The sequence below is a fragment of the Mastigoproctus giganteus genome, chromosome 1, assembly GCF_048544385.1.
Source record: "Mastigoproctus giganteus isolate SK-2022 chromosome 1, ASM4854438v1, whole genome shotgun sequence".
NCBI classification, from domain to species: domain Eukaryota; kingdom Metazoa; phylum Arthropoda; class Arachnida; order Uropygi; family Thelyphonidae; genus Mastigoproctus; species Mastigoproctus giganteus.
Genome location: NC_143575.1, coordinates 93,084,486 through 93,100,246, shown reverse-complemented (window position 1 = coordinate 93,100,246; position 15,761 = coordinate 93,084,486). Strand labels below are relative to the sequence as shown.

Below are 15,761 nucleotides of genomic sequence, written 5' to 3'. Positions count from 1 at the left end.
TTCTTGGATGAGAGGAATATTTTATTCCTGCTACGAAAGTTGTTTTTATTTTCTCTACATTCTTTCTAATTCTTGGCATTGCCTCATTTAAGCCTGTAGTACGTGCAATATCACATGGTCTTTCATTTTGCTCAAAGCGTTTCACAATTTCATATTTTCTCGGTGGGCTGGAGGCCAGTGTGATTTTGGCCATAAACGCTAGTATAAGGCCGCTACAAATTTTCCCAGGTAAGAATTTTAGATCCAGTCCACCTCTGTGTATCGATATAGCTTTTCTTTTTCTCTCTGAATCTGTAGTGTCTTCACCAGGATGCTTCCTGTTCACACCTTTTAAGAATTTTACTCATTTTTAGGGAATAAAGCACAATTACAAAGTGAGGAGGCACGCTTGATACACATAAACAAAGCTGCGCACGTGTAGCAACTGAATAACAACACTGTAAAGGCAGAGACACACTATTAATGCCTCACTAGCTCACATTTCTGGGGTTTACTACCATAAAACAATAAAAACAATTTCCAGTTGCGTTTCTGCATGTGGAATCTGTTATAAACTGTAGTAAACTCGATCTAATTGCATTTGCGATAATATCGATAGCTGGAATTGTGTGGATTTTTACGTTATTATGGTGAAATGTGTTTCCCCTTCACTGATATAAAAACAAATACTGTACATTTTCAGAATCTTCTCTTCATTCCTATGTTGTGTTCAGTTGGGGTGATTCCGCGTTCGACTGCTGTTTCTTGTAAACACATGTGCATCGTGCATAAGCGAATTTGGTTCGTGTTATATACGATATCGTTCGCCTATTTATAAATCCTGTATGATCGAATTCATGTAGTAGAAACGTGTTATACAAGGACTGATTGTATTATAAAATCCAATAAAAGGTAACACGTTTCTCTTGAGTGATGTATGTACATGTGATTTTTTCAATTTCAAGCAGCAGGAAATGCAGTATAATCAGACATTTGCAAACAAATAATCATAATGACAGCATGCAATGAATTTTTTGTTATTTCACTATCAGAAAAACAAGCATATTCTGTGAAATTTCACAGAGGGAGGGAAAGAAGAGGCAGTGATGTCTCTGAAAAATGTGTTGTTTTCTCTTGCTTTGAATGCCAGTAACCAATGTGATTCTGGGTTAAATCCCATTACGGTAACCTTTTCTTAAAAAAAAGAAAAAAAGCGGCATCTGTGCCGAGCACATGCTGTTCATAATTTTATGTGAAACATCCTTCGGTTTTTCTTTTATGTATTTTGATTTGTATATATTGATTATGAAATAAAAGAGCTTTTGTATTGTAAATATTTTATTGATCATTCACAAGTTTCCATAATTTCAGCTGGAAGACAAGATACAATGGATTTATGATGACTAAAGTAAGAGATGTATACTTGCAATTGCAATGTATCTAAATGTCTCTGGAAAACAGCGTCGATTGAGGTACCCGATCTTGTAGATGAAATTAAGGGATTAGCTTTTAGAGTTAAATGGAATGTTTTTTGCAGGAAAGTAATTAGTTTCTTCCAATCCGAAGTTAACATTTAAATCACCGCTCATGATCATGGGTATTTTATTTAAATCTTTCTTTAACAACACTGCACCTTGACTTGAGCATGGCAGCAAAATGAAATGAATTAAGTCAATTATATCCTGTACGTCACTATTAGAAGAAATATAGACAACCATTTGGCCGTTGGGTAACAAGCACTCTGCTGTACATATATTGCCAATGGGCCAAACGGACTGTTGAACCAGTCGTTTGTCGATAGACATCTAAGTTTGGCATAACAATGTATACCTCATACATCTTGTTGTGTTATGTTGTGACTCCAGCTGTCTGTTTGGGTTGAACCATGCAGTCGTTCTGGATGCTGACGCTCCCGTTATTATATAACCAAGTCTCAGATAGCAGCAAAATTTGGGATCTGACTATGCAAAATTGACCAAATGGGCTATAACGTTTCGACTGCAATATGTTCATAATTACATCTACAATCTTCTTGAAGTATATTGCACAAGTTACAGTATCTTCGCTTATTAGCATCACCTTATGCATGAAGCCCATGTTGCTCACGCCATCCTCACTAATATTGCACCTGTTATTCTGTAACTTGTACAATAGCTGAAGCAAACACAGTAAACTGATTTCATTGGCACTCAGAGTTAAGAACACCGTAGGTTTACCATGCTGTCACATCATAGCAAATAGATCATGCTTATGTTGGGCCCAGTAGTAGGCCGAGTTTGGAATTTTCCTTAGGAAGGCCAAATTGTTTTTGATGCATCTGTTAATGTATTCTTTTGATTGAACTTGCTCGCAGGTCAATTTAGTATTTTTCCTTGTGTATTTGAAAGCCACCATCAAAGAGTCTCTCATTATCTTTATGGCTAAGTAAAGGAGATGATATGGAGTAACACTGAGTTGGTCAGATTGTTTGAGCTTGCTCGTTGCCATCATGAACAGAGTCACTTGTAAATTCTCTCTGAAAGTTCTGAATTGTCCAAGATAAATGCTGGGAAAGTTCTTCATGCTCATCAAACAGTAAGCTCTGCGGTACGTTAGTTTCTCCTGGGACGATTCTAAGATATTTATCATCGCTCCGCAACATTTGCTGTTGGGTGATGAGACTTTCCTTGATTGGAACCATTTCACTTATGTTGTCTTTAGCCAAATTAATTTCCATGTGACTGTCACAAAGAATAACTGATCTATCGTGATTTGATACAATTGATAGAGAGGCATGTCGACCAAATACTGAAGCCACGCTTTAACGACTCGCTTTCTTACTAACCTTATCAAATATCTGGACTTGTGTATTTTCCTGTGTTTTCTATACATGTTTATACAATGATCATTGTCAATCTCCCTTGGCAAGCAATGGACCATTGTGTTGCCTGAAACAGGCACATTGACCATTTGGCCCAGAATGCCGTATTAGTATTAGTAACGGCCGCATGGTGCAAGAAAGCCTATGGCTTATGCTGCACCAGCCAAAAAAAAAAAAAAAAAAAAAAATCCGAACAAAACAATGATAAAAACAAAAATAAATAAATAAATAAAATAAATAACTAAATAATAATAATTAATAAATAAAAAAATAATAATAAATAAAAAAATAAATATATATATATAAAATAAAATAAAATATAAATAAAAATGAAATTAAACCTATCATCCTATGCGCTTCCCTTACCCGAAAGTACTATCCAGATGACCTTTGAATTTCCCCAAACTGTCGGCCTCTACCACCCACGAAGGCAACTTACTCCAGTAATTTATAACTCGCTGGCTAAAATAAAACTTCCTGCAGTCCAATCTAAACATTTCCCCCCGCAACTTGAATTCATGTCCCCTAGTTCTGTCTGTGTGCTTGTCTCGGGCGTCTTATCTGCATGAATGGTAAGTGAGGAGAAATGAGCCTCTCTCTGTCACTAAATCCAACTTCGGTAAATGCGATGAAATTTCTCAGTAGACAAAGCCATTTGACTTAGAAATCACTGGAATGGTGTTGTTTTTAAGCGATCCTCTACAGCAGGGCTCGGCAACCTTTTTTGAGTGAAGAGCCATTTTTGATCTAATTAAAGAAAAGAATCCGAAGAGACTCACCTCAGCTGAAGCTGGGATGGGGGAGAGTTTTTTAAGAAATGGAATAGAGGGGGAAGGTGTTTTCTTTTAAAGCAGGGGTCGGCAACCTTTTTTGAGTGAAGAGCCATTTTTGATCTAATTAAAGAAAAGAATCCGAAGCTGAAGCTGAGATTGGGAGGGGGGGGGGGAAGAGTTTTTTAAGAAATGGAAAGAGGGAGAAGGTGTTTTCTTTTAAAAATATATTTTTTTGAAATATTATTTATTAATACTGAAAAAGTGTAAAAACATCCAATTAGATATGAATTAATGTGATTTTTGCTGCTGAACGCCTTGAGCGAGTCTCTCAACATCAGGCGAGTATGCCGTAATTTTCATCTTTAATCATCCTGAGAGACTCATATTGTTCAGACGAACTATATTATTTTTAATATAGTTCATGTTCAAAAATATTTGCTTGCAGAAATAAATAAAGAGCCACAGGTTGCCGACCCTTGGTGTACTGCTGTTGCACACAAGGATCCCATCAATGTCAACATCTGGAAATGCAGTGTGTATCAATGGTGTGTCTTTAGCAGCTGGTTTCTTTGTTTTTTTCTAACCATATACAGTCACAAATGTAGTATATAGAACAGAAATAATTTTTAATAAATCTCCTTTCAAGCTCTCAATGTGTGTTCTTATGTAAATAGTAGTCGGGTTAAGGAAAAGGAGCTTGGTCATTTAAACTCATCTGCTCCACAATTGGAGAAATGTTCCATTGTACATAATTAATACTTGCTTCTGGTACATCATTGTTAAATGTGGAATTGCTGTTTGAAAGCACTGCTGAATCCAATGCTTGATTTTCTGTTTGTTTTTTAAACAATCTCGATAGTCTTTTTCATTCTCATGCACTCATTACTACCTGTGTCTTTATTTTCATAGGTCTTGTTGCTTTCATTCTTGCTTGACATTCTCAACGTTGATGCTGTGACTGGTACGCTGTGCACTTGACTTGGGCATCGATGAAGACCTTTACCAAAATTATTGATGTTAAAACTTCTATAGTGGCACATAACAATAAAATGTAACTAAAGTGTGAGATGAAAAAAGAAATTGTTGACAAATATTTGTATTCTTGTAGTCATATGACAAATACTTGTATTGTTGCAACATACGATTCAACAAATGGCTGCAATCAAATGGGTAATTTGGCTGTTGGCTTGGATTTCACTAACCTTTTCCAAGCCAAGGATGTTTTCACATAAAACATCTTTCATGTGTACAAAGTACACACATTTTTTTACTGTGTTTTTCTAATGCAGTTTGATGAAATTCAAACAAATGCTGTTTGAATTTTGTAAATTGGTTCACTAGTACTTGGGATATCGTACCAGTCACAAAAAATGCATCACGTTCTCTAATCACACTACTAGTGAGTGCTCGCCACAGACTAGTGGTGGGAGTTTGGGAAGTGCCTCCAGCGGACTCTGTGGATGACATCACTTCTGTGATACATTTTTTGTGACTGATGGTGCTCCCAAGGATGTTTCACATAAAAAAAAAAAAAAAAAAAAAAAAAAAAAAAGTCAAATTGAAACCAGCTTGCTCTCAGTGTCATCATTGGAAGGTGACTTTGCAAGATATAACAATAGGCATTTTCTTCTGAACAACCTGAAAATGTTAATTCTTTTTTAATAAAACTGTCTGGCATTTGTGTCAGTTGTGCATCTGCTGTGAGAGGCTCAAAAACTTGAGTAGCAAGGGTATTATAACAGGAAGTTGAGAACTTGGTGGTAATAGGCTGTCCTCATCAATTATAAATTTGTGTGATAAAGGAGGAGCTAAATGACTTCTTTTAAAAGTGGATGTATATTTGATAGACTTTTACTACTATCTAAAAGAAGTGATAAAAGGAAAGATAGGTTTAAACAATTTCAACCAATGCATGCTACTGAAGTGAAAATCATTTTGAATAATTTCTCCAGAAGAGAGTAGTCATGTTAATGATCCTTCTCTCACTCCATCCCTGTTACATTAATGTTCACTTCTGCCCTGTGTGGTTTTTACAGAAATTTTCATGGACACTGTTCTTTGAATTGGAATCTGCAATTCTACTTTCCTTCCAAACCAGTCCAAACACAGACATCAGTAATGAACTTATACTTTTAAAATACAGTGTCCCAAAAGTCACTATCTATTAGGCTAAATAAGATGAATTTGAATAACATGATTATATGCATATTTTTCTACAAAATATAGGTATTTACATTGCTCTACAACTTTTTTATACTTTATTAATTATTATTTTTTCTTTCCAGACCCAAATATACGTATAATATTGTCATTAAAACATATTTTGAAATTCCCTTATGTAGCCTAATGGATAGTGACTTTTGGGACACCCTGTACTTATATTGTTATTGACCAGAAAAAAATAAAAATAATAAGAAATATTTATGTGTTTTAAATAACCATATACTTTTCTGAAAGGATTGATGTAATTATCAGTAGTATACAATAGAACCCGGATAAAGAAATTCTTGCAAAAGAAGTTTTCTCCTGTACTAGGTTTGATTTCTTAATTCCCATTATCGACCCTATGTATTTTAATGTATTATTTTTCTGCATAAGAAGTTTTCTGGGTAAAAACCTTTCCCACATAAAATGTACAGGATAAAGAATACACAGTGTATTATTATAATGATGTTTTCCCACTTAATATATTTTTTAAATATAGAAATTCTCTATTTTTATATTAAAAAATTATTAAATGATATAATCATTTTGGCAATCGAACAAGTTAGTGCATAGCATCATTTTAGTTCGTAGTAAATCACTGAAGTCGGTGAAATGGCATCATTTTTGTTACATCTCATATTGTGAATGCCTTCACAACAAATTGCCCTCATTAGCATTAGTAGAGTCATATGATTCAAGAAAGCAAGCTTATGCAGCATCAGCTGAAAAAAAAAAAAACAGCCCCCATTTCACCCCTCCTTTTATTCCAAATACCTGTCCAGCTCAGCCTTAAGTTTATTTAGGCTATCAACTTCCACAACAAAGGATGGAAGTCTCTTCCAACTACCTGCTGGCTAATGGCAAACTTCCACACATCTATCCTACATCGGTCTTTCCTAAATTTGAATTTATGCCCACTCAGGTGATTATTCTGAGCAAGAGGAAGAATCCCATCAGCGTTGAGCATGCTTAAACCATTCAAGGCTTTATACACCTCAATCGGATAACCTCGCAGGAGTCTAGTCTCCAGACACTATAATTTGCAAGACTTCAGCCTTTCTTCGTAAGAGCAACCCTTGGTTCCATTCACTAATCTTGTTGCCCTTCTCTGTATTCGTTCCAACAGCTCTACATCCTTCTTAAAATGAGGCCTCCAGACTTGTATACAGTACTCAAGGTGTGACCTGACTATTGCCTTATACAAGGGGATAATCACCTCCTTATCCCTGGCCGACCGGGCTAGCCGGGTGGGTAAAGTGCCTGCCTGGCAACCCAAAGGTCACGGGTTCAATTCCTGCCTCGGGCTTGGATCAATGTACTGCAAAAACCTTGGGAGGTGCATTATGGCCACAGAAGCCTATGCGCCAACAACTACCAAAAAAAAAAAAAAAAAACCCTTATCCCTGCTAGAAAAATTCCTGTATAACATTGACAAGACACCATGAGCTATTCTTGCAGATCATCTGCAATGCTCAGAAAACTTCATATCTGCCTGCACAATTACCACCAGGTCCTTTTCATTCTCACTGTCAGTGTAGTACCACACAGTTGATACGTTACTCTGGGATTACTGCCTCCCATATGTAGTACTTTACATTTGTCAATGGCGCCTCCGTAGCCAGGTGGGAAGGAGCAGCAGTGCATAGCACACGCTTCTTGATTAGACTGGGGTTCGAGCCCGTCACCACCAAATACGGAGGATGCGGAAAGGTCAGGGAATGACCACTGCACATCCCGGAGCAATATGGCCTTAGTTGCTAAAGCTCCTAAAAACCAACCAAACAATCAAACATTTGTCAATGTTAAACTTCATTTGCCACCTCTCAGCCCATCTGCTCAACTTTTCTAGATCCTGTTGCAGCAGCGTACTGTCATTAGTGTCCTTAACAACCCTGCTAAATTTTGTATTGTCTGCAAACTTGGATATTAAGCTTGATATATCATCATCAATATCATTTATAAATACAGAAAACAACAATGGATCCAACACCTGAACCCTGAGGGACTCCACTAATAACATTAGTCCATGATGAGCAGTGTCCATTGATTACCACTCTGTCGTCTTCCACTCAACCATTTCTTTATCCATAGCAGTAATTTGCCTCCAGTGCCACACTGTTCCAATTTGTTCAGCAGTCTTCCATGTGCAACAGTATCAAAAGTCTTTCTAAGATCCAATTATACGATATCAAAGTTATTCCCTGCATCCAGTTCCTTTGTGACCATAGTATCCAATCAGATTTGTCAGGCAAGACTTTTCCTTAACAAAACCATGCTGTGTCTGAGCTATAACTGAAGTCTTGTCTAGATGATCCTGCAGTTCTTCTTTAACCAGTTGTCTCCATTAATTTTCCTGGAACAGAAGTTAAGCCCACAGGTCTATAATTACTTGTGTCAGCCTTTGATCCTCCTTTGTGAATTGGGGTCACATTTGCACATCTCCAGTCCATGGGTACCTCCCCTGAGTCCAAAAAAGCTCTCATAATTATGAATAATGGTTTGCTTACTTCCATTGCTGACTCCTTTAATATAACTGGATAGATCCCATCCACCTCAGGTGCCTTTTTTATGTTTATCTTCAACAATTTATCCTCCACTTTCCTCTCAGTTATTACAAAATCATCTAGCTCACTGCCAGAGTTTAATTCACCTCTGGCATTCCCCTTCCTGAATAACTCCTCATGTGTGAATGTAGATGCAAAATACTCATTTAGTTTGTTAGCCACTTGAGCAGAATCATCAACAGTTGAACCATCAATATCCAGTGGACCAATCTGATTCATCTCTTTCCTTCTAGAGTTTACGTAGGTAAAGAACTCTTTGCTGTTTTTTTGCATCCTTTGCCAAAGATTTTTCATAATCTGCCTTTGCCTGCCTAATCTCCTTTGTGACTTGGTTACAGACCAGCTTATATCTATCATAGGCTTCCATGTCACCCATTAATTTATATGTATCCCATGCATTTTTCTTCTCTGCCATGTCTTATTAGTTCATCTGACATCCATTTAGGCCTAAACCTTGAACAATATTTCTTACTTGGTATGTAAAGCCTAGTAGCTTCCAAGATAAGTTCTTTGAATGCTTCCCATTTTGAATTTGCTTTTGGTAACATCATCAGTTGGTCCCACTGTATAGAATTTAAAAACTGTCTCAGACCACTGTATTTGCCTTTATGAAAACAAAAACTCTTTCCTTTACCCCTGATGGTAGTTACCTCTTTGAGTAAATCCCATTTCAGCACACTGTGATCACTACCACCTAGTGGTTCCTTTATCTGCAGGGTCTTAATGCATGAAGAATCACTACTGATAATCAGACAAGAGTATTACTCCCTCTAGTTGCCTCCCAAACATACTGATGTAGAAAACAATCATCCAATAAATCCACAAAGCTTGCTAGTGTGTGAGTGACCAACCCACAAATTCCAGTCAATATCTGAGAAATGAAAATCCCCGATTATAAGGCTCTCTGATGTACTGGCCCACTCTATTTCCCTGTACAGTTTCTTATTATACTCATCAGAGTCATTAGGCCTAGAACACACTTCTAGTCTCAATTTTGATCTCCCAATGCTTATGTCACACCAAACTGACTCAACACTGCACTGTTCAGCGATGTCGACTGGCTTCACTTCCTTGGATTTTATGTGTTTCTTAACTAATAGCATAACCCCTCCCCCCTTCCTATCCTGTCTATCCTTTCTGTAGACGTTGTACTCCCCAAATTCCAGTTCTGCATTCCTTATATCTGTGTGGCACCATGACTCTGGTATCGCAACAATATCTGCCTTTCATGTTTTGAGCAGTACCTCAAATTCATCAAATTTATTTACTAAACTCCTAGCATTGGTGTACACGCAAGTATACATGCACCTGTTCTTTTTCTTAGCTACCCTAACACAACCCATGTGTTTACTTGTACCGCAACGACTCCCAGCAGTCTCCGAAATACCCTGCATCTTGTTTTCCAGGCTGCTGCTCATTCCAATAGAAGCTCATTCCAATGATATTGCACTACCTCAGATAAGCAGCTTCACCAGTGGAGAAGACATGTTACTTGTTCTCATCGGATGCTGCCGCTAGGGTCACTCATGACATGGATTTAGGGAATAATTTCGACATTGTTTATATGGATTTCAGCAAAGCATTTGACTCAGTCCCTCATGAGCAGTTACTTTTTAAGCTGAAACAGGTCGGAATCACGTGGAAAATTCTTAGATGGATAGCAGGATGGCTTCAGATCCTTAGATAGCAGGGCAGGAGGCAGAGGGTTGTGATAAATGGTTATTCCTCAGATTGGGTTGATGTAAGAAGTGGAGTTCCCCAAGGATTAGTATTAAGACCGCTATTCTTTTTGATTTTCATAAATGACATTGATGAAGGGATAGATGGCACGATCTCTAACTTTGCAGATGACGTAAATATTGATAGAGTAGTTAATGATCACTGCCAAGCAGAGTTTCTTCAGAGTGATCTAGATAGGCTTCAGGGATGGTCAGATAAATGGCAGCTATGGTTTAATCCAGCAGTTCCCCAAGTGTAAGGTATTACACCTGGGGAACAGAAACCCCAAAAGAACTTATACGCTTGGTGGAGTTGAACTAAAGTCAATAGTGGAAGAAAGAGACTTGGGAGTTGTGATATGGTCAGATATGAAGTTCTCTGAGCATTGTAGACAGGTTGCAAGGAAGGCCCATGGTGTCCTATCGATGATTTATCGAACATTTGCTAGTAGAGATAACGACGTCATGATCCCATTATATAAGGCTATTGTTAGACCACACTTGGAATACTGTGTTCAAGTATGGAGACTGCACCTGAAGAAAGACATGGAGCTTCTTGAAAAGGTCCAAAGATGTTTAACTCGCCTGATGAGATCGGCAAAAGGGAGTGCACATGAGGAAAGACTTCGAATATGTCAGTTGCACAGCTAGGAGACTTGATTGAGGTTTAAGTCGCTGAGAGGTATAAGTAAAATGAATGAGGACGAAATTTTCATGTTTATAAGTGATTCTAGAATTTTCATGGTTATAAATGATTCATCGACTACATGAAGTGCAGTGAAGCATTTGCAGTTAAGTTCTAATGGTTCTGAACTGTTCTGAATTACTTAGTGGATTATTGCTCTGTCTTATTGTAATTGTGACCTTTTAAAGTATGTGGAAAGCTGAATTTATAATACTTTATTTATTTATTTAGATTACCATTACTATTTTTGGTAATTCTTTAAAGAATACCGTATTTTTGTCTATCTACTGTATTGGCCCTAATTATTTGTCCCTCCTCGGCAGTTTTATTTTAATGCTACAAATAATAATTATTAATTATACTGATTATATAAGTATAATAATTATTAAGTATACTGATTATATTAATTATATTATATTTTTCTTATTTGAAGGGTTATAGTTGGAAGGGTGAACAAAGGAATTCATCCTTCCAACTTGGTAATGAGTTTAATGAATAGAATGTTAAGCAATTAGAAATTCTAATTTAAAAATGTTTCTCATTGGCAGAATAAAATATTTATAAATTCTGAAATAGTACTTAAAAATCATCCTGAACTTAAATATGTGTAGTTAATATTTCATTCCCTTAGTTCATTTCCCTTTTGAGAAGTTTTCCTTTGTAAGAAGTTCTAAACTTCCACTCCCTTGGATAACTTAATAAGGTTCTGCTGTATTTTGTTTTTACAGTGTTTGGAGCAGTACTGTCCAGAGAGTGGAGGACAAAAAAAAAAAAAAATTAATCTTCATGAATGGTTACCTTTTAAGTGCTTAATGGATTGGGAATAATAGTATACTACCATATGCTCACTTATTATAAAATTTAACTTGCTATCTGACATGTTAAATAAAGATAAAAGGGCATGATATATTATAACCTGAGAATTGTAATGAAGTCTACAGAATCAGAAAGTAACTTATTACTGCTGAAAAGGTTTTAAACATTTTAATTATTGCTTATACTTTGCTACTTGGAAAATATTCCATTTAATAGAGTGCTTTTTTATATTCAGGGAATAAAAAAGTACAAAAAAGAATTGGTAGATGATCCCATAATTCAAGCCCACCTGGACACTTTATATGACAGCATGCTGGAGCAAAACTTATCACGTATTATTGAACCATATTCGAGGGTGCAGGTGAGTTTTCTGCATACTACTTTGTAATTTATGTACAATTTTTTTTTTATTATGTTTACTTAATTTAGACTATAAAGCAGATAGGACTAAAGCCTCAAGCTATGAAAAAAGTCTAGACTATGTATAAGTTAAGTGCGATAGCATTAATCCATAGCCATTAATCCATCATTAATACATAGCCAAATCTGAGTTAACAGAATGTTTGCAAGTCGGCATTGTTTTAAGTTATATCTCATATTGTGAATACCTTCAAACTCCACAATATGAGAGATGTGGAGTTATACTTCATAACTGTTTTGCCATCATTGCATCGCTTGGGTGCCTACCCACCCACCGAAGAAGGGCCAAATAGCCCTGAAACGGTGCCGTCTGGGTGGTGGTATCAATCTGAGAATAAGTAACATTAGTCTTCTCCTCAGGTGAAGCGTTACTTATTTGAAGTAATGCAAAATCATGGCAACTCGTTGTGAAGGTATTCACAATATGAGATATAACTTAAAACGATGCCGCCTTGCAAATATTCTGTTAATTCAGATTTGGCTATGTATTAATGATGCTATCATACTTTACTTATACATAGTTAACTTAATTTTTAATGACCTTTAAAATGTGCATAAGTGACCCTTTCAGGAACGATTTTTGTAAGTGCATGGTTCCTGAGTAGTGAGTTATTTGTTAGGGGCCAGCTTTGGGGAGTGCGTTTCTTCATTAAATATTGAAAATCCTTAAATACATAAAATATGAAAATTTTTACTTAAATTCTTCTAAATATTAATTTCTGATTTTGACTTGGTTTGGCAAAAAATAGAAATTTTAAAAAAAAAAATGTAGAAAATCAAAGGAAATCATGAATAAGAAGTTCTTGTAAAAGAACTTATTACTTCCATTTTTGATATAATGCTATCTTCTACATCTATTTATGTTATTTGATTCAGTTTCATAAACTTTTCAATCTAAACTCTGGGGAATTTTGATCAAAATTGAATAACATTGGCTGATAGATGCAATCTCCTTCAGTTTTATGTACTAATTTTGTGCCGCCATGTATTAAAACTGTGTCTGCCTATAAGTTGGAAATACAAATAAGAGATGGCAATGTATACTGCAAGGTTTCAAAACAGTTACGGAAACATTATTTGAATCATATAAAAGGAACTGCATTCTGTCACTCCCACTTTTAGGTGTAGGCCATTTATCATCTAAACCTTTTTTTTGTCATATTTGCTGAAATTTTTGATGTTAAAATTCAATTGAGTGTTATCATTTAGAATTCAAATTTTGCCTAATCAACCTTGTTTTTCTCAGTGGAAAGTTTTCCTGTCCTTGTTATATTATAAAAAAGGGTCCTGGTGACAGATAGCTTAAATCCAAAAGTAAGAAAGATTGACTTCGATAACTTTTAATTTAAACATCCTGTATGTGTACTCTGGAATGGGTTAATTGATTTAAAAAAAATCTTTGGAATGTTTAAAAAGTTTGTTCTTCCTGATATTGTGATGTGACCACATATCAAGAGGGGCAGATTTACCAGCAATCAGAATAGGCAAGTGTCTGTAATTTTATATATCATAACAGGACATATGAATACATACATGCTGTGAGGGGGGGGGGCACTCATATTCATTCCAAGGACAGTTGCAGCAAATCCAGTTGCCAGGTCACAGTGGCGACTAAGAAATGCAGCCTGTGACTACTCAGCTGACTACTTCACAGCCACTGGCGAAATCTATTTGAATTATATATAGCTATGAAGTTAAACTCAGAAAAGTTAACATCTTCAGTAAGAGGTAGCTGCTTCACTGTATCCTTGTGGAGGTGAAAACTAACATCGTCTTCAGCAGGTGGTGAATATGATCCTTGCAACATCATATTGGAAACAGATTTGACCACAGAGTGAAAATCTCCTACAACACTTTCTTGAATTATCCTTGCTGCATGAGTTGATCCTCTGGCTACATCTTATTGAAACTGCAATTCCAAGGAGTGAACAGTCCCTAGAACACAGTATCCTCAGAGGAGCTGCTTCACTTGCTGATCTTCAGATTACTGCAAAGCGGTTCCTTATGCTGCAGATGACAGTTTTGTGATGTGGTACTTTGTGTTGCAGGCATGAGCTTTGGCAGCTAGTAGACAATCATTCATGATTAAGAGGGCTAGTACGAATAGGTTAGCTCATCCCTAGTTTCACTGAGTGGTCTTTCAAGTCCACTCAGCGAGTACTTGATGAGGATAGGTGCTTCGGAGTGTACATTTCATTACTGATTGGTCTTTCAAGTCAGTGTACTCAGATGCACTTGCAGCAGATCTGTGTTCGTCTTCTGACTACAATTTACTAATGAAAATACTTGTACGGTATGGAATTCACTTTCTAAATTATATTTTATTTATTAAAACGACTTTTTCCCAGATTGGACATCATGTTGAGATTGCATGAACTGACTGCAGTTTCTCAATAGCTACTTTTAGTGGCAGGGACTTTGGACTTTAAATTCACATTACACGAACTACAGAGCTTCAGTGCCTTATAATGGAGTGGATACATGAAGTGCAGATCTTCAATGTCTTTATAATGGAGTGGGAAAATTTCTGTTTGTCCTTTAAAAATCATGGATTGCAAATAATGCTAGTAATTAAGTGGGGGATTTTGAAGGGTAACAAGTTTGTTTTTGCAGAATGCAAATTTTTTTTATGTGGAAATCCTTTCTGTATTAGTAGAATTTTTGTGCTCAGCCCCTGCAAATACAGAACTTTTACTGTATTTTAGAGTTAAGATAACTAAATACAACAAATAAATAATAAAAGTGGAGGTGATTAGCAATTTCACATAGAGAAAAGAAAAATTCAGCTGAAGTTATTTATTACAGTATAATGTAGAAATAGTATGCTGTTCAATCAAAATCAAAATGTAGCCATGCTAGAGGTAATTTAAAAATCCAGGAGCAATGACAAAATATAATTTAAAGTTGGCCAAATTGCATCAGTATATTTTATTTTCTATTATTTGAGTTAGTGGAATGTGGGTAATCATATTCGAGACTGTTATTGGATAACTAGATCACTCTACCTTTAAAAAGCAATAGATGCCCAAGTTCTAAATTATATTTTTAATCCCCTTCCCTACCCGCACACGGGGAGGGGATTGAACTGGTAACTTACTGTAATTTACCAGTATGCTTTTTATGTTCAGCAAAGATAAGTAATGTAAAAATAAGTAATGTAAAAAATAAGTAATGTAAAAAATAAGTTTTCCTGTAATCAGAGATTACAGGTAAACTTATTTTTCTTTAGTTCAACTGATTATGTTACTAAACATAATGTTACTAATTATGTTAGTAACATATTATGTTACTGATTTAGTAACTGATTATGTTACTAAACATAATCAGTTGAACAAGTTTATGACAGGTGTCAAATGCTGGTAATTAGGTTATTTGTAAAGCTCCATGTTGTAGTAAAAATACAATAATCTGTAATATCTGATTGACATTTCATTCGGAGTGTACATTTCATTACTGATTGGTCTTTCAAGTCAGTGTACTCAGATGCACTTGCAGCAGATCTGTGTTCGTCTTCTGACTACAATTTACTAATGAAAATACTTGTACGGTATGGAATTCACTTTCTAAATTATATTTTATTTATTAAAACGACTTTTTCCCAGATTGGACATCATGTTGAGATTGCATGAACTGACTGCAGTTTCTCAATAGCTACTTTTAGTGGCAGGGACTTTGGACTTTAAATTCACATTACACGAACTACAGAGCTTCAGTGCCTTATAATGGAGTGGATACATGAAG

The 15,761-nt window shown here is 35.9% G+C and overlaps 1 protein-coding gene across 2 annotated transcripts in view; it reads left to right on the top strand.

Annotated features, from left to right (window-relative positions):
* LOC150090994 (26S proteasome non-ATPase regulatory subunit 11-like) overlaps window positions 1-15,761 on the top strand; it is a 158,184-nt gene that overhangs the window by 95,494 nt on the left and 46,929 nt on the right. For both annotated transcript variants that reach the window (XR_016547367.1, XM_090380996.1), the window contains exon 9: window positions 11,836-11,961. Coding sequence is in view for 1 of the 2 variants with exons in the window: in XM_090380996.1 (XP_090237122.1) it covers window positions 11,836-11,961 (126 nt within the window). In the remaining variant the exon portion in view is untranslated. The remainder of the gene's footprint in view (window positions 1-11,835; window positions 11,962-15,761) is intronic.